General features: G+C 43.0%; 8 protein-coding genes across 17 annotated transcripts; 1 reads left to right on the top strand and 7 right to left on the bottom strand.

Annotated features, from left to right (window-relative positions):
* Nucleotides 1–9: 9 nt before the first annotated feature.
* On the bottom strand, nt 10–5,179 carry LOC108069383 (tumor protein D52). Of its 10 annotated transcripts, none has more exons than XM_017159454.3 (6): nt 5,021–5,179; nt 1,925–2,049; nt 1,709–1,869; nt 1,538–1,597; nt 1,139–1,343; nt 10–885 (listed from the first exon to the last, which is right to left on the bottom strand). In XM_017159454.3, the coding sequence occupies exons 1-6, from the start codon at nt 5,028–5,030 to the stop codon at nt 778–780; spliced, it is 669 nt and encodes a 222-aa protein (XP_017014943.1). In that variant the 5' UTR covers nt 5,031–5,179; the 3' UTR covers nt 10–777. The 10 variants fall into 10 exon arrangements, with proteins under 10 accessions (XP_017014943.1, XP_017014944.1, XP_017014947.1 ...); XM_017159455.3 differs by having other exon boundaries at nt 1,181–1,343; XM_017159458.3 differs by having other exon boundaries at nt 10–257; nt 1,181–1,343.
* A 634-nt stretch (nt 5,180–5,813) lies between these two features.
* On the bottom strand, nt 5,814–17,965 carry Dp1 (satellite-binding protein 1 Dp1). Its single transcript, XM_017159386.3, has 7 exons — nt 17,897–17,965; nt 16,863–16,938; nt 12,749–12,836; nt 12,439–12,689; nt 10,037–11,890; nt 8,592–9,974; nt 5,814–7,549 (listed from the first exon to the last, which is right to left on the bottom strand). The coding sequence occupies exons 3-7, from the start codon at nt 12,783–12,785 to the stop codon at nt 7,160–7,162; spliced, it is 3,915 nt and encodes a 1,304-aa protein (XP_017014875.1). The 5' UTR covers nt 12,786–12,836; nt 16,863–16,938; nt 17,897–17,965; the 3' UTR covers nt 5,814–7,159.
* Nucleotides 17,966–18,392: 427 nt separating this feature from the next.
* Nucleotides 18,393–20,101, top strand: imd (immune deficiency). The gene is made up of 2 exons (XM_017159429.3): nt 18,393–19,169; nt 19,794–20,101. The coding sequence occupies exons 1-2, from the start codon at nt 18,501–18,503 to the stop codon at nt 19,953–19,955; spliced, it is 831 nt and encodes a 276-aa protein (XP_017014918.2). The 5' UTR covers nt 18,393–18,500; the 3' UTR covers nt 19,956–20,101.
* Nucleotides 20,102–20,252: 151 nt separating this feature from the next.
* On the bottom strand, nt 20,253–21,122 carry GstE9 (Glutathione S transferase E9). The gene has a single exon (XM_017159431.3). The coding sequence runs from the start codon at nt 21,002–21,004 to the stop codon at nt 20,339–20,341; it is 666 nt and encodes a 221-aa protein (XP_017014920.2). The 5' UTR covers nt 21,005–21,122; the 3' UTR covers nt 20,253–20,338.
* Nucleotides 21,123–22,789: 1,667 nt separating this feature from the next.
* LOC108069370 (glutathione S-transferase 1) lies at nt 22,790–23,649 on the bottom strand. Its single transcript, XM_017159430.3, is given in 2 exon segments — nt 22,790–23,238; nt 23,240–23,649. Coding segments are annotated over 2 exon segments (654 nt in total). The 5' UTR covers nt 23,602–23,649; the 3' UTR covers nt 22,790–22,946.
* A 278-nt stretch (nt 23,650–23,927) lies between these two features.
* Nucleotides 23,928–24,655, bottom strand: LOC108069397 (glutathione S-transferase 1-like). The gene has a single exon (XM_017159474.3). It carries the CDS (start codon nt 24,622–24,624, stop codon nt 23,956–23,958), a length of 669 nt encoding a protein of 222 aa, XP_017014963.2. The 5' UTR covers nt 24,625–24,655; the 3' UTR covers nt 23,928–23,955.
* Nucleotides 24,656–24,980: 325 nt separating this feature from the next.
* LOC108069398 (glutathione S-transferase 1-like) lies at nt 24,981–25,759 on the bottom strand. The gene has a single exon (XM_017159475.3). The coding sequence runs from the start codon at nt 25,718–25,720 to the stop codon at nt 25,052–25,054; it is 669 nt and encodes a 222-aa protein (XP_017014964.2). The 5' UTR covers nt 25,721–25,759; the 3' UTR covers nt 24,981–25,051.
* Nucleotides 25,760–26,823: 1,064 nt separating this feature from the next.
* On the bottom strand, nt 26,824–27,570 carry GstE4 (Glutathione S transferase E4). The gene has a single exon (XM_017159271.3). It carries the CDS (start codon nt 27,511–27,513, stop codon nt 26,845–26,847), a length of 669 nt encoding a protein of 222 aa, XP_017014760.2. The 5' UTR covers nt 27,514–27,570; the 3' UTR covers nt 26,824–26,844.
* Nucleotides 27,571–27,998: the final 428 nt, after the last annotated feature.

Here is a 27,998-nt window from a genome sequence, read left to right as displayed (position 1 = left end):
ACATAGTCCTTGTTTTTATGGGGCAAAAAATTTTGCATTTATTCAAAGGTTTATACACATATAGCAATTCAGCATTAGCAACAAATCGGGTGCGATTCCTCTCTCTTTAGCATTAAGGGTTCTACCCTCTTAAAATTACCAATTTTTATTATTATGCACGCAAGCTCTGATCATAATTCAAGTATAGAATTCTAAGTAAATTTGGAATTGGCTTTCTATCAGGATCGGGAACGCCATCTAACCAAGGAACTGAACGCCTAGAGAAGAAATAAAAGTGTAAAACAATTGTATATATAGGTACTTTAACTGCAATGCTCGATTTGCTAAAATTTTTGTTTTACTAAATATTGGAAACATCTGGGAATGACAACTGGTGGACACCCAAAATGGTTAAGTCTCTAAATTTACACTTAGATTGAAAGTTAAATAAATGAATGCAGCCAAGCCCTCCGATCTACGCTCATCGGCTTAAAGTTTACCATAATCATGCAGTTCGATGGTGTCTCACAGGCAAATACAATTAGATGCATACAATATGTGCTCCCTTTGGCCAAATATGACGCACAATTTTTAGTTAATTCAAGTTATATATAACCGTAACGACTACACACGCATATGAACTGTGGGTAATTAAATTCTGATCCTGTTGTTAGTGCGCAGACACGACAATTCGCATTAGTTTAATAAGTTATTAGAGTGGGTGCGTGGGTCTGTTTTGTGTGTAGTATAGATCTCTCCACTTTATCGACGCGCTTAGCTTCGGATTCGTCCCGAAATCTATTTAGTAAGTGAGTCTGTGGGTGAGTTCAGGCCCGAGGATGTGTTGTTCTCGTCCAAGGCGTCTGGAAAACTGGATACCGAGCCCGAACGGGATGTCACCTTGGTCTACAATGGAACAGAAAACCGAAGAGATTGTAGTAGAGATGCCGCAGCAGCATTGTCGCATAGAGTAACGTTGTGTAAGCAAGCAAATCAACCGAAGGATCCCAATTCAGAGTGAGTTTAGAGTAGTGGGTGGTGGTGAGCAAGTGTGGAGGTTAGTGTCAAACGGTTAGACGGGAACCAAACAGAAACAGAATCGCAACAGTATGAGAGTAAGAGATGTGTAAAGACAGATATATAATAAAATAGTAGTTACCGCATGAGATTGGCACATAAAATTGTTGTGTTCATAGCTTACTTTAACGTTCTCGTAGGCAGAGCCCACCGAAGCCTCGATAGAACGCATCGACTCGGAGTTTTTCATTTGCGACAGTTTCGACGAAATGCCACTGGTGATGCTGCCAAACACCGAGGCGGTCTTCTCGCCCGTGGACTTGAGCACAGACTCCGTGCGTTGGTATCTAGGGGAGAATGAAAGCAATCCCAGCATTAGTCACTCATCTAGGCAGTTGTTTTTAGTACAAAAAGTGGGCAAACAACAAATGTGCTTTTAGTTTCAAACAGGCGAGAGTAGGTTATTGTGTTATGTGTTAGTCCGGGGACTCCGGGAATATTCCACCGAATAAAAAGAGGCATCCTCAACCCAGTTACTTACAGGGGTGCCTCGTGCACGGCTTTAGTAAACGTGCCCACGCTCTGCTCCACCGATTGGTAACTAAATAGATATTTCAGCGTTTTAACATGAGTTCGAAACAAAAAGCATGGTTAGAAATTAAAACTGGCTAGTAGGTTAATGCCCTGAACTGCACCCTCAGCACAAACTTACACAGTGGTTTCCTTGAGGTTCTTGATGCCCTGGTTCATGTCGTCCGTCACCTCCTTCCAGACGGTGATGCCCAGCTTGCGCTTGAGATCGGAGGCATGGCGCGTCTTCGAGGCGAGAACGGTGCGCAGCGTGTTAATCTCCTCCTCAACGCGGGCGAGCTCCTAAAATACAGATATGATTAGGTAAAAGGATCTTCATCAAAAACGTAACTCTTACCTGACTCCATTCAGCACGACGCTGCTCCTTCTCCTCCACGGAAAGCGCAGCGAACTCGGCGGCAATTTCTGCGGATGCCACAGAAGCTGCTGGAGATGCTGGCTCCGACAGGTTGGCTGTATTATCTGGCCACGAAAAGAGAAACCATTAAATCTCTAAATCAATCAAAAGAAATAGTAAATCGGGTGCGTTGAAAGGGGAGGCTGTAGCTTAATTTCAATGTTGTCTGCGGGCAGTGTTTATGTACCTCCTTTGAAAGCAACCTCCTCAAAGACTTTGTCATAGGCTGAGAGTTTGTTTATGTACGGTTTTCAAATTGCAAAGACATGAGTTGGTTAATTGGTTAGTTCTGGGCTTGGGTTAATACTCACAAACTGTCGAGAGGCGAAAGGCAGCCAAAGAAAAGAGAAAGACAGAAAAGTTAGTCGGGTTAGTCATGGTAAAAATGGGGAGGGAAAGTGTGAAAGACCCAGAACAAAGCCCCAAAACCCCAAACTGGTACCTCTACTTCTTTGCCCAATATTGAGAAATCTCTTGTAGTTATCACTGTTCGATATTTTGGCCAGATACGGCTTGGAGAAGTCTATGAACGTGACCTTAACGTCGCGCATGCTTCGCTTGGCAAAGAACTTTAGCCGGAAGCGCTTGGCCATCGAGGAGGAGGGTGCCTGGTTGGCCAACTTGGCGCCAATGAACTCCGCCTCCACGGCCTGCAGTTCCAGGCTGTTCGTATAGTCCGAGTCCACATCGTAGAAGATCTGATCGAGAGTCAAATTACGCAGATAGAGCTCGGCCTCACTCTCCTCCTCCTGGCCATCTGCGTACCAATCCAAGACGGCATCGGTGGCTTCCGGATCCAGGGAAGGTGTGCTGGTGAGATCATCGATGCCTGGCAGGTAGGAGTCCTCAATGAACTCCAGGCTATTGGGTTCCGATTCGCTCATTCTGTGGCAATGGCGGCGGTCTCTTTCATCTTTGGCAGCAACTTTCTATTTTTGAACGTGGCAGCTGACGCGCAGGAGGAGCAATCCTAAGCGTGGGGTATCACGTTTCCACGGTCAGCTTCGAGCTCATTTTCTTGGCCCTGCTTTCAGCCACTTCGGTGGTTATTTGCTGAGCTTTCTGTTCTGGCCCCTCCGAGATCCACATATGTATTCCCCTCCCCATGCGATCGCAGCTGGTTTTTGGTTTCTGGCCTTTCGGTTTCGTTTTCGATTCTGGCCTGCTTCCACGCTCTCCTACAGCTAAAAGCCAACTGACTCGATCTCGGCTTAGAAATAGGTAGATGTGGACTGGCTGCTTGGCTCCGCTTGCTGATGATTCGTGTCAGCACGAAAGAAAGACGAGAAACGCCACAGAAAAGAGCGAAAGAAACCAAAGGGGCAGCAACAGACAGCAGCAGCAACTACCAAGACTACAGTAAATATTGATTAAGGGGCTCGGGTTCTAAACAAATCTATAGCCGTTTTAAGGTCCTCGACCTTGGAATACATTATCAAATCCGTAGATACTGACATTTTATCTTTCCGACGCCGTACTTTTATAAAATGTTAGTGATTTTCGGAATAAATTGATAACGGACTAAAGATAAGTATCCAATTAGTGGCAGCCACAATTATTATTTTATCAAATCTATTGGGCGAAGCGTTTGACGTTTGAAATCAAGGGTTGAACTCCGAAAATATGGCATTTCTAATATTACCTAATACTTAAATACTTCAAAAAATTGTAATATAGAAAAGTTTTATAAAAAAAATGTTATGGATTCATTAAAATTAAAAATCTTTCATTTTGGAAAAAATAAAATATATTTTTTGGGATTGTTAAGCATTTACTCATTAATTTAGTATCGTTTTTCACAAAATATTTACTAAATATACATATGCGTATAGGACTTTTTATTAGTCAAACCTCAGTCATCGCAGTTCTAACGTTATTTTTTGTTTTTTTTTGCTGAATAACTAACTATTAACTCATATGGAATTATGCTTTCAAGTTTCTGAATAATCTTAATAATAAATAATCACAAGCAGTAAGTAAAAAAGTATTTATTAAAACCTTTCTCTGTATGTTTTAGCCAATGACTACTGTACATAACTGCGATGGTTTGTTTGAGCCAAAAAAAAGAAAATAATAGACTATAATTTTATCTTCTTGCTAAATCCTAATAACCAGTAGAAATGTATTTTCCATATTTCTACCAGTTTTTTCGTCTATTTTAATTTTTTTAAGAATTAGGACAGAAAGCTTTACATTTTGTTTAAGAATTTAAGAACATTTCCTAAACCAATATTTAACTTGTCTTTATAATTAAGCAAAATTATAATTTAAGCCTCTTGCTAAATAGTAATTACCAGTTGGGATAATTATTCTCTGAATTTTGCCAGTTTCCCCCACTGTACGAGCACAAAGCAACTGTGCCACATTGATAGGGCCTACAAATATGTATGTGAGTTAGGTCTGGTTTTGCGCAAGTTGCTGCTGTTTATAAGTCACTGTTGTTGTGGCAGGCTCGATCCAATCTCGAAAACTCAACAAGTGGAAGCAATGACCAATTATTGAGTGGTTCGGTATGGGAACTGAGGTTCCAAACAATTGATGCCCCAATATGGTGATTAACCGGGTCGGAGGAGGCGTTTCTGGATGATAGGAGTACCAGAACTTGCGCTTCTTGCAGCCACGTATGCATCGGCGTCAGAATAAAATGCAATGTTTACACCAGCGTCGCAAATGCCACAATCGCCATCCACCTCCCCATCTTATAAATATAAATACAAATATATATGGGCGTCCACGACATGTCGAACGACTCCCACGAGTTTGCGAGCGGTTGGAAAGCCTTTCTCCCTACGCAAATCGGAAACATGACTCATCCGCCGATTTCCGAGGTTCCAAGGTTAACACATTGTTTATTCTAGCCCCCCGACTGTTTGCAAAGCCGCTGAATCAGCGTCCTACGATAATAATCCCTAATTACCCCAAAAGGTACGAAGGTGTCCCAATCACCAGGTCACAAGAACAAGAGAATCCCACGAAAACATGTGCAGCGGCATGTAAATTGCAAGGATGCACTGGCTGCATTTGCCACACACTTACGGTCCTCCATTGCGGCGATGTCTCCTGAAGGTTTCGGCAATTTTGTTAGTTGATTTAAAAGCGAACTTCACGCACTTGTCGCTAAAATTTTAAGTTGAGAATAATTTTTTTGTTTCTCTTGCTAAGCTATCGATGTCAGCTTTAACAAATCGGAGAGATGCCACTATCGATTGGAGCTTTCGGTAGAAAGATCCATCACTAGTTCAGCTATTTATGGCAGCGAACGACATAAAACAGATAAATACCACGCCCAAATGCAATATTTCATGTGTAATTGGATTTAATTTTTATAATTAAACAAAAATCTCATCTTTCCCCCTATCGATAGTTCCACAACCCTACTTGTTGCCGACCAGTCAAGAAACCTATCGGCCACCACCAGAGCTGCCAGATCGCGCCTTTATTTAAACAGAAAAGTTTCGGTTTAAAACTTTTGTATTTCAAAAGAAATAAGACATACGGTTGTATCTGCTATATCTGGTTTGGAAACAATAGTAAAAAATCGAATCGTGAGTGAAAATATCTCGATTGCAGCCAGCAAATGCCATTTGGCCTTTCGTCTCGTACATTTGATTTTGTCCGTTAATATAGGAAAATATATACATTTTATATCGTTTGTATTCTCTACGTTCTTAGAATTACTAATGCAGTTGTTGTAAATATGTATGTATATTTTTAAAAATTTACAATATCAGGTCTGTTATTCTTGGTGTTATCATACTTTTTTTTTACGTAACAGAAGCAATCCAAATACGAAACCAAAATGAAACAAAATAAAAAGTGGCAAAAAAGATACGATTCGTTTACGTTTTTTATTGGTTTTATATGGTTTTTTGTTTTTATTGAATAGTAATAGTAAAAAATTAAAAATTTTTCTCATACTTTGTGTTTCAACTGTCTGATATTGCGCGGTGAGGAGTCTAGAAAACTGAAAAACCAACACCCGATACTCGTACAAAGTACTGGAAGAGTTCCATATCATTTTTTGTTTTTTTTTTGACAATCCACACCGCGTCGCATACGAAGTTAGTTAAGTGGAAAACATAAGTCGAAAACAATTTAATATAAATCAAGGGGATTGCACAAAATTAAAATGTTGGTACTCATTTTGAAATGTGAATAGGGTTGGTGTGTGTTTTAGGGGGTTCGGTATCATGGCTGGAGGGTTTTGAGAACAGGAGCAGACGTGCGGAAAAGATAGTTAATTAATGTATAAGTAAGGTGTATATTTGCTGTTCAAATAAATCGACATCTCCACTTCCACTCTAGCCCCGCAACGTAAGAAACGTTTTTACAATACAATCAACGTTCATTTAACATTTACTTTCGCATAAATCATAATAATCACTTAATTGGGATACGGGGGAGGGGGGAAATGGAAATTCCGAAAACGAAAGATCTGAGTATGGTATAATCAAAACGGGGGGCTATAGAGGGTAGATGTAAATAATTAACATTTTATGCTTACAATTACTTTCGTTCTTGAACGTTTTTCGCTAGTCAGTTTCAATTCAATTAACAAACCATTTGCTGAACTTTCTGCTTACTTTTAGGGAGCTTCAACTAATTAGAATATTATGTGTTGCAATGAAGAATGGTTATATAAAAAGAAATTGGCAATTAAGTGTTGTATGTATAGAGTGGCCGGGGGTTTAGCCAAAACATCGGGGAACGGAACTGGGAACTGGGGGGGCGGTGAGTCAGTTGTCTGTTTCGATTCTCGATTCTCGTATTCTATATGTTGTATAAATGCAATTTCATGTGTGTGAGCGTGTGTTCAAGAGTCGTTGTGTGTGTAGCATATATGTAGGGGGTTTTTGTGTTTCTTTGATTGATCCTGTATCAAATCATACAAAAATAGTTTCTTGTTTTGTCATTCATGTTTTCAATTAACCTGCACAAATTGCGTTGTAGAAAAGCTCCTGGGAGACAACCTATACCGTTATTTTTGACACTAGTTTTCGACTAAAGAGACGTCCGCACGACTGCCGCTGCTCTGCCCGATATAATCCAGTTCCAGCTCCTGGTCCATCTCCACATCCACATCCATCTCCATCTCCAGATCCGATCCCCGGCGCACCCCGACGTGTAGTTGTATTGCTGCTACTGCTGGCGATCGGGACACTCGGCCCGATGCACTTAGTTTTTGGGGCCCCACACGGAAGTGATGGGCGTGGTGGCCACCGGAGCCCCGCCAGCAGCGAAGTGCGGGAAGTCCTCCTGCGACTGAGTGTTGGGCGCAGTCAGGTTCTTGGCCTGCTTCTGCTTCTCCCACGGCGCGTCCTTAATGACAAAGCCGTTCTCGCTGGCACCTCCAGCGCCGGATCCAGATCCCGATCCAGAAAGGAAGGCACCGACCGTCTGCGGCTGCGGCGATGGCGGCAAGTTCTCCAAGTAGTCACGCTCGTAGTCCTCGGCCATGCTGAGCAGCACCTCCTTGGCGTTCTCAACGTCCTCCTCCTTGCCAATGATGGTCACGGCATTGGGGTTGCTTTGAGCTTCGTCGGAAGATGGGAACTTGATGTCCACCTGGTAGAAAAAGAGTATAAATTGTTAGCATAGAATTCTAGATAAAGTAACAACTTGTTACAACTTGTTCGGAATTTAACACACATGTTAAAAACATGTAAAATTGTATTTTACAGTGTGACCAAAGTGTTTGACATGTGTGTCAAAAACAAAAGTGTTAAAATGTGTAAAATAATTGTTAGCACACACAGCTTACTTGTGTTTTTTACACAATGCGTTATTAACACGACGAGTTGTTTACACACTGTGTATTTAACACAAATGAAAACAAGAGGGAACGTTATAGTCGGATGCCCCGACTATCAGATACCCGTTACTCAGGTAAAGGGAGTGCGAGGGAGATGGAGATAGAGATAGAAAACGTTGATCACGCATAACTTTTTAACGAATGGTCCGATTTGAAAAATTTCTTCTACATTTCGATAGGTATTGATAAACACAATAAAACTGCATTTTTACTTTTCCAAAATATTAAAATTTTTAAAATCGTATATAAGCGATGGTGGGCGTTAGAGGGGGCGTGGCACCATTTTGAAACAAACTTGCGCTGCGTAGGAATTCCTAAAATCTGCATGCAAAATGCCAATCTTCTAGCTTTTATAGTTTCTGAGATCTCAGCGTTCATACAGACAGACAGACGGACAGACGGACAGACAGACGGACATGGCTAGATTTACTCGGCTAGTGATCCTGATCAAGAATATATATACTTTATGGGGTCGGAAACGCTTCCTTCTCCCTGTTACATACTTTTGCACGAATACAATATACCCTTTTACTCTACGAGTAACGGGTATAATTACATTTTATGGACATTAACGAATCGAAGGGAAAATGAAGAATCAATATTAGGCCAGGATATCTTAATTGTTAAAAACTCATTGTGTTAATAGCACTTTGTGTAAAAATCACGTCGTGTAAAAAACTTTTTTTTTAACTTAACACTTTGACATTTAACATGTTAATAACACAAGTTTTTTACAGAGCAAGAGTATTCTAGCTAAGTTGGAATATGCAAATAAGACTCATTTTGAAAACCCACCTTGTAGTCCTCGATGACCTTGCGAATGGTGCGTCCGCGGTGGCCAATGATGTGCGAGTGGATGCGTGTATCGATCTCGATGACCTCGCGATGAAGGGTCTGGAGGTCGCCCACAATCTCCAGGATGGCATCGCGCGCCGCCTCCGTCTTGGCCTGGTAGCCGGTAATAGAGATGATGCGCTGATTGGGATCGTCCCGCTTGGGCAGCGAAATGTTGACGTCGTGATCGGCACGCAGCTTGTTAATCACAGCGCCATGACGACCAATGAGCTTCGAGTGGTACTCCGTGTCCACGTCCACCTGGAGCACAAAGGAGCGCAGCTCGCGATCGGCCCGATCAGCCTCATAGTCCTCGATCATCTTCTCCAGCGCCTCGCGGGCCTCAGCCACGCGAGCCGGCGTGCCGGAGACCTTGATCACATCCGACTTCAGCTCACTGGGCGGCAGCTCCACGTGCACATCGTGCTTGGACATGAACTGGCGCACATTGGCACCGCGCGGCCCAATGATGGTGCGGTGAAGGTCGAAAGGCACCGTCAGCTCCTCCTCGATGGGGATGAGATCGAGCAGAGCCTGCTTGGCGGCCTCGCACTTCTCAATCCTGCCCGTGATGCGGATAACATCGCACTGACGCACCGGCTCCACGGTCTCCGCCTCCTGCTCGCCGCCCTCCTGGCCTTCGTCGCCGCCATTCTCGCCGCTACCGCCTCCGTTGGTCAGACCCTCAACGGGCTCGGTGGCATCGCGATCGGGGAACTTGATCTGCACATCGAACTCGGAGGTCACCTGCTGAACCTTGAAGCCGCGGGCGCCCATAATGGTGCGGTGCTGACGCTGAGGAATCACCACCTCGATGGTGGTCTGCGCCTCCAGATCGGCGACGATCTCCTCGATGCGCTGACGGGCCGCCTCGATGCAGTCCTTGGCGCCCTTGATCGTCACCTTATCGGAATTGGTGCCGGCGCGGGGGAAGGAGATCATCACGCCGCCGCATTCCTCGGAAATGCGGTGCAGGATGAAGCCGCGCTTGGCCACAAAGTGCTTGTGGTGCTTGGGATCGACCTCCACCTCACCCTCGGTAACTTCGTCGCACTCCTTGATGATCGCCTCTAGCTGCTCGCGGGCCTTCTTCACACTGTCCTCCTTGCCAATGATGGTGATCACCTCCTTGTCGGTGTCCTCGTTCGAGGGGAAGATGATGCGCGCACCAGTGGCATCGCGGATCTTGCGGATAGAGGCGCCATTCTTACCGATCAGGAACTTGTGGTGCTGCTGCTTGGCGCGCACCTCGGCGGTGAAAGAAGCCAGCTGCCGCTCGTTGGCCAGCTCCAACAGTTGACCCTTGGCCTTCTCCACATCGTCCTTGGGACCGCGAATAGTTACCTGGAATTGGAAATTAACGTAAATAATAAAGGAAACGAAATAGTGTTGTATACCACGCATACCTTATCGCTCTTGGAGTCGCTATTGGGGAACTTGATGGATACGCCACCGCACTCCTCCATAATGGACGAGATAAGCTTGCCACCGGTGCCGATGATCGAGTTGTAGTACTTGGGCGGGATCTGCACCTCCTCGGTGACAATGTCGGAGAGCTCGTTCTGGATCTTCTGGATGCGCTCCTTGGCCTCCAGCACGTTCTCCTTCTTGCCGGTGATGACGATCACCTCGTTGGTATCACCCTCCGCGGGCAGATCGATCTTGGTCTGCGTCTCGTCGCGGATCTTCTTGATGTTGGCGCCACCCTTGCCGATGACGAACTTGTGGAACTGCTTGAAGATGGGCACCTCGATGATGTGCGACGATTCCTGGATCTCCTTGACCAGCTTGAGCAGATCCTTGTGGCACTTGTCCACATCCTCCTTGGGGCCGCGCAGCTTCACGATGTCGGTGTTCTCCTGGGGCGTGGGTATCGTGATCGTCACCTGGCGGTAGCGATCCTTCACCTCGCGAATCTTCTCGCCCTTGGCTCCGATGATGGAACGATGCAGACGGCGGTCAATGATCACATCCTTCGATTTTTCGTTTTCCAGTTTGTCGATTTTTTCTTGTAACTCAAGCTGCGCCTGCCGCACACCCTCCTTGGGTCCCTCGATGCGAATGTTGTTCTGGCCCTCGCGCTCCTCGATGTTGATGTTAACCTTCAGCTCATCCTTCAGGCGGTTCACGTTGGCGCCAGCCTTGCCGATGATATGCTTGTAGTACGAGGGATTAACAGTCATCACCTCGAACGTGAAGTTCTCCTCGTAGTTGCTGATGATCTCGGTCAGATAGGAGACAGCCCTGTCCACGTTCTCGGGATCGCCCTCCAGCTTGATCTTGTCCTCCAGGCAGTTCACGTTCACATTGGGGCAGTCCTCCTCCAGCTGCTTCATGTTGGCACCCTTGCGACCGATCACGTACTTGTGGATCCAGTGCGGGGCATTGATCTCCACCGACTTGACCGAGTTGGCCTTCTGATAGACAACGGTCAGGGCATTTCCCAAAGCCACCTGCGGGCCACGCAGCGTAATCGTCTCACAGGTGGAGTCGTTGGGCGGCATCTCCACGGACACACCGGTCAACTGCAGGATCTCGGCGATGGTGGAGCCCTTGGGGCCGATGACGTAGCGATGCTGCGGCTTGGCCACCTCCACACTAACGGTGGAGCACTTCTTCTCCATCTCCTTGAAGATGGCCTCCACCTTGGCCTTGGCCGCCGCGACGGCGTCCTTCTCGCCCGAGATGATGATCTCATCCTTCTGCACCTGCTGCGGCGGCACGTTGATCTTGGCGCCAGTCTCCTCCTGCAGCTTGTTGAGGTTCTCGCTGTAGGGACCCACGATGAAGGGATGATAGATCTTGGGCACCGTGGTGCGGTCCGACGACTTCTTGTACTGCTCGGCGGACAGCTGGCGGATCTCCTGCTCGGCCTGAGCGATACCCTCCTTGGTGCCGGCAATGGTGATGAACTCGCTCTCGTCGCCCTGGCTGGGGATGTTGATGCGCGTGGAGGTGACGCGCTCGAGCTCGCGCAACCGCTGGCCACCCTTGCCGAGGATGACGCGGTAGTGCTCCCGGGGAACGGTCACCTGGCGACTGGCCTGCGTCGAGAAGCCCATCAGGATCTTGCGACGAGCGTCGAGCAGCTCGCTCTGCTTGCCCTTGATCAGGAAGGTCAGCGATTGGTTCTTGCCGCTCACAATCTCGATCTGGGCTCCCGTCTCCTTGGTGATCTGCTGGCAAATCCGCTTCGATTCGCCCTCGCCGAACTTCTCGGACTCCGTGGACTTGCGCTCCTCGCAGGGTACATGCAAAACCTATGGGATTTGGAATTTGGGTAAGCAATATTAGAGTATGAATTTGATTTAGGTAAACTACTTTAACTATAACAACTAGGGTTTATAATAGAGCCTTCGTGAATCATTAAATTTTTGTTTTATCATAGTATACCAAGAAATTTCTGATTTGTTTAATTCAAATCTATGTGAAATAAATTGAATGTTTTTCTAATTCATTTCGAATGGAATGAACAAATGAATAATTTTCATAAATTTTTTGAATTTGCCAGATTTAGCTTTTGCCTTCTTTTAAGAACAAAAAGTGGAACATTTTTTACAAACATTTTAATCACAAAATGATGGCCCTTTCCTCTTCAAAAGAAATTGTTGTTTGAATTATATCGGAATTCAAGCCATTCATTCATTAAATTCTATTAAACTCAAAATTAAAATTCATTCAATTCTATTAAACTCAAAATTCTGTTAATTCATTCTAATACAACAAAAAATTCAACATAATTCATTGAATCCATTCATGCAGGGCTCTACTTTAAATATATCTACTGGGATTCATTCTCCAATCTTACCTGCGTTTTCTGGGAGCTCGTCACACGGGCTAGCGTCGAGCTGGAAGCTCCGGATTGCGACGGCGCCGAGGTGTTGGCCGGCAGAGCCGGGAACAGGTCGTCGTAGCTGAAGGCGGGCGTGGCATTGCCAGTGCCGCCGCTAGTGGTGCTAGTGGGCGTGGCCACCGAAGTGGGCGATGATGGTTGCTGCTCGTTGGACACCTGCTCTTGGCCATTGATGAGGGCGATGGGCTGCTGCTCGATGGTAGTTGCTGTCGGTTGTTTTCAGGTTAGTAATTGGTTGGTAATTTCTCAATTTAGAATCACTCACCGTTGTTAGTTTCCTCCATCACTGCTGCTGCTTGCATTACTTAAAAAAAGAGAAGAGTCCTTTTTCGTTCCAAGTCGTTTACAGTACACTGAAAGTGAAGAATTAGAGATATCTTATCAAGTAGTGCTCAAAACTATTACACCATAGGGGACCTACGAACGAAACCTGTTTATCAGCTGGCGATAAAGCCTGCGATTAGTCACTAAAAAGTTTCTAGGGATTATCAGAACGTTGGTCGATCAATCAATAAGGGAAACGTTTAAATATCATTATTTCGGCAAACATGGATTTAATACAGCCCCCGTTCAGCTTCGTTTTTCATCTCTTCCTGTTGTCAGTTGCCCACAGAGCTACCAAACCCACTGGAAGTTGATAAGTGCGACCTACGAAGACCCGCATTTGAATGCCACCCGCTGATAAGAAGGTACATATGTACGTAAATAGTGGCTGCTTGGCTACAGTCAATCACTATGGACGGCAGTCCATGTAGTGACGAAGCGCACCAGGAGAGTGTGCGAAGGCGACTACTATATATACACGAAGAAATGAAAATCTGCTGTGATAGTCAGATCGTAAGAAGTAATACACCAATCGAAAGGTATTGCAAAAACTTAAAGGATTGCATACCAAGACTTTAAGAAAATCAATTGGATTGGGAGAGAGAGCGGTGAAAGTGAAAAAGTAAAAATTTAGAAATTTGGAGCTGTTGGGGCCGGTGGGGATAAATGCCCCCTCGCAATGATTTACTTGTATTCCTTTTGAAAATACCCGTCGAATGAGGGGTCATTTGTCAAAATCCGACGCTCCGTTCAAAAGTTATAGCCAAAATAAGATTTTCTTCTTCTTCCCAAAATGAAAATTTAATTCTGTTTGTCAGTTTGTCCACTTGTCCACTTGTCCACTTGTCCACTTGTCCAAAACATGTTTTTTAAGTTCTGAAAATTTGATATGACGTTCATCACATCGATATAAAAAACTTTTGTTCTACCACTTTTGGAAAAACTCGCTAGTTTAGCGGGAAAACAGCTATAAATAGCTAAAATTCGGAAAGCCGTAACTTCTATACTACTAAAGCTACAGACTTGTGCTGCATCTCGTTTGAAAGGTATTTTGAAATGCTATAAACGCCTTCTATATGCAATTTGTGTAAATGTAATAGTTAAAAAAATATGAACAAAAGACAATTTTTTAAAACTTTTTTTTTAGCTTTTTTTTATTTTTCTCAAAAACGGGTCTAACGATTTTCTTTAAAACCTTAAACTGTATAGCCCTTGAGATTCCTTAAATTTTGGTATATAACACATTACTGTAAAAAGTCACGTTTAATAGTTATTTTTATACGAAAATAGCCACTGTTGCCAGCTCGAACAATTAACGCTCCCTGAGTATTGAATTTTGTGGGAGGGTATCCGAACTGTATTTTAGGGTCATGGAATCAGTAAATTTGCACTTAAGAGTTCCATATAGGAATCTTTTGTTCTACGACTTTTGGAAAAAAGCCGCTACTTTAGCGGGAAAGAGCTAAAAATAGCTAAATTTCGTTAGTTTGTAAGTTCTACACTACTAAAGGTACAGACATGTGCTATACCTCGTTTAAAAGGTATTTTGAAATACTTCAACGCCTTTTTAACTCAATTTGTTAAAATACAATAGTTTAAAAATTATGATTGACCAATTTAAATTTAAATGTATATATTAGCTCCTATAAGAGCAAAAGTAAACAAACAAAAACTTCTGATATCAAATAAAAACACCTCTTAACGAGGTAAAAAACTAGTGACGACCGCACCTTCAACATACAAAAGTTCTGATATCAACATTTGTGACGAAAAATTATTACACTCGTCATTAAATAGACTTTCAAATATTTTCTCATTCGGCACGCTGCAATAGAAAATGCCTGTGAAGGGAAAAAGGTTGGAATAGTTTGCTAGGGCGGGCCGAATGAGAAAATATTAGAAAGTCTATTTAATGACGAGTGTAATAATTTTTCGTCACAAATGTTGATATCAGAACTTTTGTATGTTGAAGGTGCGGTCGTCACTAGTTTTTCACCTCGTTAAGAGGTGTTTTTATTTGATATATTAGTACTAAGATAATTCATTGGATATGCAGCGTGACTTTAGTCAAAACTTTTGATGAAAACATAAATTAATAAGGGAAGCGAAACCTAGAACAGCTTGAAAAAATAGTTCAAGATCAAAAATGAAATAAGAACATAATAATTTACAATAGAAAGGTTAAGTTAAAATAAATTAAAAAAAATAATTTATAAAATAAAGAAAGTAGCTTTTTATATTTTTCTACATTTTTAAAAATATAAAATATATAAGAACTCATTTCAGACTTTTGATAATCTATAATACTGAACAATTTCCATGTGCGATTTAAGTTTATAAAAAACCCAAAGTCTAATTTTACCACCGTTTTCCCTCAGAAATATCCATTAAGTCTAGCTGGTTCATAAATAATTCATCAACAGCACTTATTAAGCAGACGAACGTAAAATTTCTTTCGGTTTTATTTTTTGGATTGCTGGAGAGCACAAGCAGTTCGGAAGACCTGATTTCGTGGGACGCCACTGTAAACAGTGCGTGTCCGAAGGGGGTGCGTCAAATGGATTTTGTGGCGCTGATAAACCGAAATAGACTCGGTTTCCAGACGGACTTTCTGCGCTAGAACCCGAAAGTAAGGCCACGTAGTGCTTGGATCGGCGAGATGAGTGCCCGGCTCCGCTTTTCGCTGGTGATAAGTGGACGCGGCAATGGGCCACGCAGGCAGATTCTGGTGCCGAGTGATAGCTATCGGTACCGTACAGGCGGCTGATAAGCCCGTCGTCCGATCGCCACCAAGATATCGGGGTACGCACATACGAAAAGTGCAGGTCCAGAAACATTTATAAGCTGCTATCAGTCGGATTTGGATTGGGTGAAAGGTTGGGGACAACGGAGAGAGAAAGAATGAGAGAGATCTCAACGGTGGCGAAGAAGAGACCATGCACTTGCTCGACCAAAGCTGTTTTCTAAATCAATGCCCAACGAGTTTTCGTAGCCTACATTTTCCTCTCCACCGAAAGAACAACAAAGATATGGCTGTCTCTATTGAATGTCTCTTTGTATGTACGCGCAGAGGCGGTAGCAGGATTTCTATCGAGAGGGTTTTATAAGATTATACTTGTAGTATTTCTTATTCAGAAATTATTTGTTTAGCTACTTGGAAAATAAATAGTACTTGAATACTTTTTAATTTAATATTGTACAGCACATTTAAGGATTATTTTTAACCTGATTCAGATAGGAAGTTTTAAGGATAATTTGAATCATATTTAAGGAATTTACCTATCATATTTAAGTCTACTGATTAATTTAGATCATCTTCATTAAATATCCAAAATGGATTTCCTAATAATCCTAAGTAGAAAACTAGTATCTCAAACTATTCTGTCGTTGGAGTTTGACCCCCGAAAATCCCCCGTGCCTACGCCCCTGCGGGTGGGCATGAAAAATGTGTCAAAAGAAGAGCGGGCGAGCGACAGGGACAGGGAGAGGGAGAGAGCGAGAGCTTGACGAAGTAACTTAACGGAGCAGGGGAGCAGCTCCATATAAAACCGGATGATAGCCGGCAACTACAACAAAACGATCGAGTGCTAGTGTATGTATGTATACACGAATATATGTCTGGTTGTATGCCTGCACATTTCTGTGTCGCTCTTTTTCTTCTTCGGGCTACGGTTGTATGTGTGTTGGCACCTTTCGAGAAGGCACAGGTAAAAAACGAAAACAAGCAACATACCTACATAGCAAATACCATCGTACATACGTTCGTATGTGACGCCTGCAGCGACGCTGACGTCGACAAATGAAGACAAAGCACAAAAACAATGCGCTAAAGTTCAGCTTAAAAAAAAAAACTATACAAAATTGGTATGCACATATCGGATGGATTCTTGTTTTTGTAATTTCGATACAAAGATCCCAAAGAATTAAAAAAGAAAAGCTTGACGTAGTCAGTTTTAGGCATGGAACCGTTATGGGTGTTTTTTTTTTTTGGCAAAACACTTGTGTAAAATGTTAAAGTATGCAAATTAACCCTAGGCGAAGGTTGTTCAACTTACGGTACTGTAAAATCCAAAAAATCCGGCCTAGTTTACTCTCCTTTGACCAAATCCAGTTTGATAACTTGGGTGTCTGCTGGAAAAACCGAAAAACAATTGGTTCGAATTAATGCAATTAGCGGATGCAGAAGATCGTGGCATCGCCAGGATGCCCTACAATGCATTTCGTGGGGTAGTTCTGTAATTCTGCATTCTGCACATCCCCAATAGAAAGTCTGCGGTTATTTATCGTAGCGAGATAGAGAATGAGGGAGGGGTGGGCGGGGAGGTGGCGAGTGTAGAGAGGGCAACATATGCGGGCCACTTATTGGACAATTGTTTTTGTGGCAGCGGCAGCGGCATCGGCAAAGTGGAGCAGCGCGTGGGCGTGTGTGTGTGTGTGTGAGAGTATGGAAATGCGGAAATCAGAGCCGTATGTTTGCCAGGTGAAAGGTTGTGTGGATCCTCTTTTCCGGCATAGGGCGGGGCCTGCCCTCCGCCCCCTCTGCCGAAAGTAGGAAAGTTAAAAATGAAAAAAAAAACAGCACGCGCGCCTTCCAATCGGACAAATATGCTTATATATGCACGCACACACATCTGCACGGGATTTTGAGGCCCTCTGTGTGAGTGTCTGTATGTTTGTGTGGTCGACGTCGCCGCCTTCTGTGGCTGTGTGTGTGAGCGCGAGTGCGCCGCCCGTGTGTATTATCAACCATTGAAAAACACGTTGTTTTTCGCCGAGCGCACACAAATTTCAAGAAAATTAGCGGCCCGAATTTTCTTTCTTTTCTTTTTGATTTGCCACTGCGGCCGCCGCCGCTGCTGCTGCCTCTTCTTCTTGCTCTGCCGTCGCCGCCCACCGCTGCCGGCCCTTCATAACTGTAAATCCGTGCACTCTCTTTTCGCTCGCCGTAACTTATGCAATTCCGGCTGCAATAACGCCGCCGCACGGATCACCGGCCAATAGCGGTTGTTTTTCGCACTGCAATTTGTTAAATTCACACCCAGACTTTCTATTGGAAGGCAGAACCCACGGACGCGGAACTCAACGTTACCGACTCCAAGTAAAATGTGAATGAACATGAGCGAACGTGGCAAATAGAGATGGGCGATAGGCAGGAGTGGGCGTAGGGTTGTCGCCGTTTTCGGTGCTAAGGCGAACTGTCAAACGAACTATCGGCAGGTTGTGGCCAAATCCATTGCCGGCTTTTGGGGATTATCAAAATTGTAGTGAATTTATTTATCATAATTCAATTTCAGTGAAATACATTTTTTGAATTTTATTTAACTGATTTTTTTGTTAAAACTTATGTATAAATAAATGAGAGACATGAAATATTCTTTGTGACTTTGTAAGGTATAACTAAATCAAATTTTTTTTAAATTCGTATACAAATGATTGATACGCATTTAATTTATTAAATTAAATTATTTGCAGTAATCTGAAATCTATTACTTGTTTTCAAACAAAACTATTTGTTGTAATATTTATATTCGATTAATTTCCTCAGCAATCATCGGCTATGACTATCGATAGTCAGTGCCATCATCGGCCTGCCACCACCGAATCGCAAAGAATACAAAGGCAGAAAACTCCCCAATCTGTGGAATTTCCGGAGACGAGAGCCCATTCAGAGTGACGAGTTATCAGCGAACGGCATGTCGAAGCTCAGGAATCTGTTGCCCACAATCTTTGGCGGGAAGGAGGCGGCGGCGCAGAATCCAGCGGCCCCCGAGGAGGGACGCCTGGAAAGAGATGCAGCGCCCGTGGACGACGACGGCGAGCAAGATAACAACAACAGCGGAGCCCTGGCGCTGCCCTCCTCCGCTGGCACGCCCACCGCCTCCGCGGATCTCACCGAATCCGTGCTGCGCGAGCTCAGCGATCCCAACTACAACTCCATGGACGTGGTGCAGTCCGCCAATATTCCGGGCACCCTGAGCAGCGCCCAAACGAACAACACAATGAACGTGCACAGCGCCCAGCAACAGGTGGTCATGAACTTCTCGAATGCCAGCAATCTGCACTTCGGCTCCGTCTACAACATCAACCAGAACCTGAGCGCCAGTAGCTCGCGCAAGGGAAGTTGCACGGACGAGGCAGTCGCCTCACCGGAGGGCAAGCAACAGCGCTGCAATGTCGCCCGCAAAACGGTCAGCATCGTGACCATGATGCAGTCACAGGAGGAGCCGGATGTGCGTTTGCTCGACGCGGTGGCCACACATCTGGGCGAGGGATGGAAGCAGGTGATGCGGGACCTCGGCCAGTCGGAGGGTCAAATCGATCAGGCCATAATCGACCACCAAATGCACGGCAATATCCGAGAGGTGAGGCTTCTGAAGTTCTGTTGAACTTTTTCAACTTGAAATGGAGTTAAATCAGGCTAAAACATATTTGCATCAAATAGGAATAGCATTCAACTGAATTGCAATCATTACATTATTTTTGGTTTTAAAGAAAAAGTTCTAAATATGCAAAGCAAGAGGCTTTTGTGACGCATCAGACTAATTTAAAATTTCTAATTTGCATGACTCAAGTTCCTTTGTTAAGAAATTATAAAGCAAGGTCCTATGATTGAGATAAAATCTTAAAGTAAATATAAAACAGCAGTATCACTTTCAAAGCTCACTTTATAGCCATATTTCAACAACTTTTTGAATTGGCTTACATTATTGGCTGTTATGTATTTTATATAATACTTAAATTCCCTTTTACTGATACTGCTTCCATTTAATATATGATTACTTGCATGGATGAGATTAGATTGCTGTTTGAGGGATTCAAAACTTACATCTACGTTTTATTTTTTGTGAATAAGTGTTACAAAAAAATGTAAGGGCTATTGCTGAATTTAGAAATGAATATAGAAATCTCCCCCAGAATTCAAGTTGGAAAATTTCGAACGCATGACTAATATCATTAAATTAACACTTTATTTCTTGTGCATTCAGGTGATTTACCAGCTGCTGCTCCAGTGGGTTCGGAGCTCGGAGAACGGTGTGGCCACCGTCGGACGTCTCACAACGCTGCTGTGGGAGTCCCAGCATCGCGACTGCGTGCAGCGAATGAAACTGGTTTGGAAGGCACTGGAGAAACGCAAGACCAACAGCTAGCCGGTGAGGAGGATTCCTCAGCAACGATTCCAGAACGAAAACGATGCATTCGGAGCAGCCTCTCGATGTCCTGGCTTGCGGGAGGATGGAGATTGGGAAGCTTGGCCCAACCGACGTTTGCCAAATCCACAGCGGCCTTCGCTGGTCGACATCGAGCGGTGGAAATATGTGTGCAATATTTGTTTTATTAATCCAAACCTTCGAATAAGTGCCTAGATGATTGCATTAACTACTCTTTACACCAGTTTTATCTTTAAGATGTGATATTTGTGTCGAAAAGGGAACCAACTTGAAGCATTTTTGTAAAGTGTATACAAATAGAAGCTTTATTGTTACGTAACCAGAGACAATCTCATTTCTAACCTTTAAGCTAGAGTACAAAGTTACACAATCTTCGTGATCTTCGAGCTAAACATGTCGATCAGCATCTGTGCGCCGTTTCCGTTGAGTGACTGATAATTAGGCTGTCCGGCCATCCTGTTCAGCCAGCCACTCAGCTTGGGATAGCGCTTCTCATCGACTGCGGCCAAGCCCACAAGGCTGGAAACCGAGGAGACCATACTGTAGTCGGCGATGGTTATGCCCGTGCCGCAGAGGTACGGCTGACTGCCAATGAAGACCTCCAGAAAATCATAGGCCTCGTAGATTGCGTCGATCTTGGATCGCGGAACCTCTGTCTCGTTTTTGTAGAACAACGGAGCGGCAATATTACGAATGCAGCCCTGGAACAATACGCCCGACTCAAAGTGCAGGCGCTGATCCACCAGAGCGCGTTTGAAGTAATCCTTGGGATACAAAGCATCGTCCTTGGCATAGCGCCTTACAAGGTAAGCGCAAATGGCGTGGCTCTCCCAGATGCACTTGCCATCGTCTTCCAGCATGGGCACCGTGTGCTGCGGATTCTTCAGGGTGAACTCCTTGCTTCTGTGCTCCCCGGCCAGCAGGTTCACCAGCTTGTACTCGTACTGAAGTCCCAGAGCGTCGAGGGTCAGTTTACAGGCCCGCACCGGCGGACTGGCCTCTACGCCGTAAAGTACTAATTTTCCCATCGTTCTTAGGTGTCCGCTCGCTCCGGCTGTCGGTTCGAAACTAAACAAGCCGCTTCTATCGCTATTAACGATCGAGCAACAAGCGATTCAATTAATTCCATATATTACCACACCCCACTCGGCTGTTCAAAGCTTTTCCAGTCTTGCTGGCCGAGGTAATTACGATTCTACCTGATTGACATAATATTTATTCGAATGTGATATATTTAATGGAGATCTGTTCACTTGGAAGTCCTATCTCCTGTCAGTATTTTCAGCCAAAATAGCTGATAGGGTTCGATAAGGTATTCCTTTTAAACAAGTTTGAATATGGCACTTAGAGTCAAAATCTGCCAAGTGGGCCACCCCTGTTCCGAAGGTCCGATTTTCATCGAACTTTTTTACTTTTCCGGTTCACAACGAAAATATAAGAACTTCATTTGAACGGTTTTGCGAAATTTTGAGTTTTACCGGAGTTATAGGGGTCAAAACATGGCATTTTTGACACTTTTTCGAAAAAGTTGCACTCAGTCAAAAATTCATAACTTCGGAACGGTAAGAGATATCTTTATGATGTTTTCACTAATCGCTCAAGAATTATTATGGCTTTCCATAAAAAAATTTAAAAAAAAATTAAAAATTTTTTTTCTTAAAAATAAATCAACATTTTTTTTTAGTTTTTATTTTTTTCAGTGTTCTTCACCAGCTATAGAGTTTAAAACCATTTGAAAATGAAGTTTGATTCATTACGAAAAAGATCAAAAAAAAAAAAAGAGGGGCCCGGACAAAGGTTTTTCGCAATATCGATTTGAAGAAGGGCGCACAGCGGATTCCCATACAAAACGACAAAAAGTGCGTCATTGACAGCTGCAGTCGGCTGACGCTACGCGCGCAACGGCATGTGTTGACCAGCCAATTTTCACGAGCAAGCCGTTTTTGTATGGAAAACCGCTGTGCGCCCTTCTTCAAATCGATATTGCGAAAAACCTTTGTCCGGGCCCCTCTTTTTTTTTTTTTGATCTTTTTCGTAATGAATCAAACTTCATTTTCAAATGGTTTTAAACTCTATAGCTGGTGAAGAACACTGAAAAAAATAAAAACTAAAAAAAAATGTTGATTTATTTTTAAGAAAAAAAATTTTTAATTTTTTTTTAAATTTTTTTATGGAAAGCCATAATAATTCTTGAGCGATTAGTGAAAACATCATAAAGATATCTCTTACCGTTCCGAAGTTATGAATTTTTGACTGAGTGCAACTTTTTCGAAAAAGTGTCAAAAATGCCATGTTTTGACCCCTATAACTCCGGTAAAACTCAAAATTTCGCAAAACCGTTCAAATGAAGTTCTTATATTTTCGTTGTGAACCGGAAAAGTAAAAAAGTTCGATGAAAATCGGACCTTCGGAACAGGGGTGGCCCACTTGGCAGATTTTGACTCTTAATAAGTTGTCAGGTGTTTAGGCTTATCATATCTGTTTATTTGATTCTTTATCAGAATTTTGTGGAAAATTCTTTAGCTTGACCCATTTAGAAAGGGTCTAAATAAGGGTTTAGAATTTAAGTTATATAAAATGATGGAGATTTTTTCTAGGATGTTTGATAAATATAATTTTTGAAACCTTTTCTAGGAAAATTTATTTTTTATCAAAGTATAAATATACTGTCCAAATCAAACGTACGAAAAATATGAGTTTTTGTAAGAGAAAGATTTCAAAAAATCATCATGATTGGAAATATTTAAGGTTTTTTTTAAGAAAGCGGGAGAGCTTTTGTCTTTTGGGTATTTAAAATAACAATAATGCAACGAGAGAAAAATTAGGTATATGTATTTGAAATGTATTTATGGGTTTTGATTTTCTGTTCGTAGACCGAACGTGATAATAATTTATAGTAGTGACCAGTAAATTATACAGTTCTACAAAACTTAGGTAAAATTATATAAATTTTTACAACAAGTAATAACATTAAGAAGCGAAGGTAAAATTAAACTTTTTAAGAAGGTCTACCAATACCCGGGCTCCCTGGCCGTTGGCGTCTTCAAAATAAGGTAGTTTTTCCAGCTTTTTAATCCAGGCAGTGATTTTGGAATATTTAACTGGATCGATGTCCACAAATGCGGCCAAAGCGGTGATTGATGTGATGAGGCTAAAGTCCGCAATGGTCAAGTGATCTCCAGCAATGTAATCGTTCCCGGTGAGAAAGGTCTCCACAAAGTCGTAGATCTCTATGACGGCATCGTAACGCTCTTTGGCCAGAGGCGAAAAGTGGTTTGGTGATGCTTCTTAGTCCGCCGGCGAAAACCACTCCGGACTCGAAGTGCAGTCGCTGATCCACCACAGCCCGCTGGAGGAGATCTTTCGGGTAGAGACTGTCGTTCTTTCCGTACTTGGACACCAGATAAGCACTGATTGCATGAGAATCCCAGATGAAGTGGCCATCGTCCTCCAAAGTGGGCACCGTGTGCTGGGGATTCTTCTTCAGGAACTCCGGGGAAAGCGTCTCCTTGGCCAGGGTGTTTATTTTCACGTACTCGTAGGGCACATCAAGGGCGGCCAAGGTCAGTTTAACCGCCCGAACTGGAGGACTAGCCTCTGTGCCATAAAGAATCAACTTGGACATTTTGTCTCTTTGGGCTTTCCTCTATAACTGAACCTAGAGTGCAAAGAGCTAGAATATTTATTTAATTTTTAAAGAGAATGCTTAAAGAGGCACATTCTCAGAAGAGAATCAGATAAAAAAACGGTAATAACTAGTTGTTCTCTTTTGCTTTATAATACTTTTTGATTATGTCAATTTCATTCATTTAGCATTTTTAAAAAATTGTTTAAGAATTTTTATTTAAAGTATTTCTATAAGTAAAAGATGTAAATGGACGTAAACTGCTTCTGTTGTAGAAACCCTTTCATATTAAAACTTAAATATTTGTTATATAAATTTTATTCATTAATTTATTTGTAATTATTAGGTAATATACTAAGATTCGAAGCTAAAATTAGTCTTCTTAATAAAGGACTCGAATGTACGGGCTCCATTGCCGTTGGCCTCCTCGTAGTAGGGAAGCTGTTGCAGTCGCTTGATCCAGGCAGTGACCTTCGGGTATTTCGCCGTGTCCACCTCCACAAAAGCCTCCAGCGAGGTCACAGTCGAGATGATGCTGAAGTCGGCAATTGTCAGCTGACCACCGGCAATGTAATCATTACCGGCGAGGAAGGTCTCCAGGAAGTCGTAGATCTCAATGATCGCATCGTAACGCTCCTTGGGAATCTTCGTTTGGCCAGCGGCGAAAAGTGGCTTGGTGATGCTTCTCAGACCGTTGGCAAAGATCACTCCGGACTCGAAGTGCAATCGCTGATCCACCACAGCCCGCTGGAGGAGATCTTTCGGGTAGAGACTGTCGGTCTTGCCGTATTTGGACACCAGATAGGCAATGATGGCATGCGAGTCCCAGATAAAGTGGCCATCGTCCTCCAAAGTGGGCACCGTGTGCTGGGGATTCTTCTTCAGGAACTCCTCAGAGAGATTCTCCTTGGCCAGGGTGTTTACCTCCACGAATTCGTAGGGCACATCCAGGGCGGCCAGAGCCAATTTAGCGGCGCGAACTGGCGGACTCGCCTCCAAACCGTACAGAGTCAACTTGGTCATCTTGTTGTTTTCAGGTGCTTTCTCCGACTGAACTCGTAGGCCGAGAGACAGTGTATTTATATTGGATTTTGAAAGAGAATCATAAAGAGACGGATTCGAGCAAGAACAGATGATAAGAAAGCTATTGTTCTCTTCTCTCTTCTTTTACAATGGTGCTTCAGTTAATTTATTTCACCATAATAAATTCAGCTAGAGCACTAAAAATACCTTCTGGAAAGATCCGTTTAATTTAATATAATTAATTTGATTAGGCTTAGCAAAAAGTATTAAATAAAATATTTACAAATCAAAACTTTTTCACCCATTTGAAAGAATTCTTTACCACTTCCCACTCCAATGAAATTATGTAATATAGGCTCTTATGATTTATCAGAATTTATCTCAATTTATTGTGACGTTTTTGATATATGTATATGTAGTTTAGAAATCAGGATTCAAATGTAAAATTGGTCTTCTTGACAATTGCGATCAACTGGCGGGCACCCTTGGCATTGGCATCCTCGTAGTAGGGAAGCTGTTCCAGCCGTTTGATCCAAGCACTGATATTGGAATATTTGACCGGGTCAAAGTCCACAAAGGCCACGAGAGAAGACACCGAAGAGACGAGACTGAAGTCCGCTATGGTCAGTTGATCGCCAGCAATGTAATCGTGTCCCTTGAGGAAGGTCTCTACAAAGTCGTAGATCTCGATAATGGCATCGTAACGCTCCTTTGGCACTTTGGTCTGTCCAAAGAAGATCACTGGCTTGGAAATGCTTCTAATTCCATTGGCAAACACCACGCCCGTCTCAAAGTGCAGCCGCTGATCCACAACAGCCCGCTGGAGCAGATCTTTGGGGTAAAGCGCATCGGAATCGGCGTATTTAGAGACCAGATAGGCAATGATTGCGTGCGAGTCCCAGATGAAGTGACCATCATCGTCCAAAGTGGGCACCGTATGCTGCGGGTTCTTCTCCACGTAGGCCGATGAAAGGTGCTCCCGAGCCACGATATCAACGTTTACATATTCGTAGGGCAGATTGAGAGCGGCCAAAGTCAGCTTTACAGCGCGAACTGGAGGGCTGGGATCCAAACCGTATAGAGTCAGTTTAACCATCTTGTCGCGGTGGGGTCTCGTTCACAACTGATCGATGGGAGCAGTACCGCTGATGAGGCCTCGGGTCATTGGAAGAGAAAGCTGAAGAGAGATTTGTTTGCGAGCAAACACCTCCAATAGCGCTTTGGATGTATTGGAGGATTACATATCGGTATTACTGCATCAGGCCACAAATTACACTTAAAAAGTATTCGCTATGAGTGTTAAAAATTAAGACTTATTCGGTATTTTTTTTAAACTTAGAAAAATTGTTTTTGAAGCGCAGTAAATACATATGTTTTGTACCTTTGTAATCTTAGTTTTTTAAATAAATTTTAGATTTAAAAAATATTACCTTACTTTTTAATCCCAAAGCAGTAACTTAAAATTTAACATTTTTAACCAGCTTTGTAATCTTTTTTTAACCTATCCCAACACGTAAAGTTTATACGAATGTTTAAAGAGCTCGAAGCGTGAACACCAGAGAGCATATGAATCATATAGATAGTAAAGTGATAAGCTTCACTTGATAAGCCCCTATCAAATTTGTTTGGCACACAACAAGTAAACAAATAGAGGCACACAGCAGTCGGATGAGAAACTACAAGTCATGCTGACAGAGGGTAATAAAATGGAAAGGCCTCGAAAATGTTTGATTGCCGGCACAAAAAGTTCGCGTTTATTGTGGTGAAATTAATGCTGTTTGAATTTAAACACATGAATGCATAGTATGCATTGCATATATATATTATTTTTATAAACCTTGAATTTAAAATGTAGTTTTGAAACTAGTATCGCAATTATCAGTTAACCGTTTCTCTATTAATCAACTTTGAATTTATTTTATCTGTCTGCCAAAACTCTTTTGGGAATCAGGCAGATTTATTTTAAAAACTTTTTATGTTACTTTCACAGAAATTGTATTTTTAGTCGTCATCGTTAATTGCCCAGATATAATTAAAACAATTCTTTTAAGGGGGTGCTTTAAGTATTTTATTGAATTATTTATAACTAAAACACTTGAAACATTGTGAAGATTTGTTCTATTGTTATTAATCTTTTTGCGAATCTATATTCAATATTCTATATTTTTGTGCTGAGGGTTTTTCTTTTGCTATTTTACTGTTTTAGAGTAGGACTTTCCCTTAAGGCACTACGGTGAAGTTCTTGGACTTTAAGAGCTCCACAAACTGGGCGGCCCCGCTGCCGTTGGCCTCCTCGTAGTAGGGCAGCTCTTTGAGCCTTTCCAGCCAGGCGGCAATCTTGGGATACTTGGCCAGATCCAGCTCTTGGAAAACTCCAATCGAGGTGATGGTCGAGACAATGCTGAAGTCGGCTATTGTTAAATGGTCACCGGCCAAGTAATCGTGATCATCGAGAAAGGTCTCCACAAAGTCGTAGACCTGGTTAACGTGATCCACCTGATTCCGGGGCAGGGTGGGTTCGCCGCAGAAGAGCACCGGACGGGTGAGTCTCCTTAGAGCGCCCTCGAAAACAACGCCCGACTCGAAGTGCATTAGCTGATCGACCTTGGCCCGCTGCAGCAGATCCTTGGGATACAGCTCATCGCTGGCCGCATACTTCTCCACCAGATAGGCCATTATGGCATGCGACTCCCAGATGCAGGCATCGTCGTCCTGCAGCAGTGGCACCGTGTGCTGCGGATTCTTCTTCGAGTAATCCTCGCTGAAATTCTCCTTCTCGAACAGGTTGACAAACACATAGTCATAGGGCAGATCCAGGGCCTTCAGGGTGAGCAGACAAGCCCGAGTGGGCGGACTAGCGTCCAATCCGTACAGCGAGATCTTACCCATTCTCCGGTTGTTTCACAAGTGAGTGGTGAGTGGACGTTTCAGGACGAATTTATACCAAGAACCCGGGCATGGGAACCGTCAGTCTGGCATTGGATTTTTAATTAGCTCCGCCCTCACCAACTAGAAAACCTGCAGTGCACCACCATACCAAAAGCCACGCACTCTGAGAACTATTTGAAATTCAATTACCCACACTAAAAATAAGAAATAGTATGGCTTAAGAAAGATTTAGTTAGGAATTAAGCTAAAAGTATAAAATAAACCGAAAAAAATATTTAAAAATCAATTACTTACATAAAGAATGATAAATAATATAGCTAAATAATGAATTTTTAAAGAATTAAGCTAGATTATAAAATAAAGCAATTTCATAAGAAACATGCTTGGCAATATGGGGGTTAATCCCCCCCCCCTCCGCTGAAATATGGAAGGAAATGGGGTATTCAAAAAGTATGCAACACACAATTTGTACTAAAATCCCACCC

This window comes from Drosophila takahashii, chromosome 2R, assembly GCF_030179915.1.
Source record: "Drosophila takahashii strain IR98-3 E-12201 chromosome 2R, DtakHiC1v2, whole genome shotgun sequence".
Lineage (NCBI taxonomy): Eukaryota > Metazoa > Arthropoda > Insecta > Diptera > Drosophilidae > Drosophila > Drosophila takahashii.
This window is presented reverse-complemented; position numbering and strand designations above follow the sequence as displayed.

Bases quoted from the DNA above. Each gene is read 5' to 3' on its own strand.
- Dp1 (XM_017159386.3), bottom strand. From the start codon at position 12,785: ATGCAAGCAGCAGCAGTGATGGAGGAAACTAACAACG. The intron at 12,690-12,748 runs GTGAGTGATTCT...AACAACCGACAG, and splicing joins GATGGAGGAAACTAACAACG to CAACTACCATCGAGCAGCAG. The intron at 11,891-12,438 runs GTAAGATTGGAG...CAAATCCCATAG, and splicing joins CGAGCTCCCAGAAAACGCAG to GTTTTGCATGTACCCTGCGA.
- LOC108069398 (XM_017159475.3), bottom strand. From the start codon at position 25,720: ATGGTTAAACTGACTCTATACGGTTTGGATCCCAGCCCTCCAGTTCGC.
- GstE9 (XM_017159431.3), bottom strand. From the start codon at position 21,004: ATGGGAAAATTAGTACTTTACGGCGTAGAGGCCAGTCCGCCGGTGCGG.
- imd (XM_017159429.3), top strand. From the start codon at position 18,501: ATGTCGAAGCTCAGGAATCTGTTGCCCACAATCTTTGGCGGGAAGGAG. The intron at 19,170-19,793 runs GTGAGGCTTCTG...TTGTGCATTCAG, and splicing joins TGCACGGCAATATCCGAGAG to GTGATTTACCAGCTGCTGCT.
- LOC108069397 (XM_017159474.3), bottom strand. From the start codon at position 24,624: ATGACCAAGTTGACTCTGTACGGTTTGGAGGCGAGTCCGCCAGTTCGC.
- GstE4 (XM_017159271.3), bottom strand. From the start codon at position 27,513: ATGGGTAAGATCTCGCTGTACGGATTGGACGCTAGTCCGCCCACTCGG.
- LOC108069383 (XM_017159447.3), bottom strand. From the start codon at position 2,868: ATGAGCGAATCGGAACCCAATAGCCTGGAGTTCATTGAGGACTCCTAC. The intron at 1,598-1,708 runs GTAAGTTTGTGC...ATATCTATTTAG, and splicing joins AACCTCAAGGAAACCACTGT to TTACCAATCGGTGGAGCAGA. The intron at 886-1,138 runs GTAACTACTATT...GTTCCATTGTAG, and splicing joins TTATGTGCCAATCTCATGCG to ACCAAGGTGACATCCCGTTC.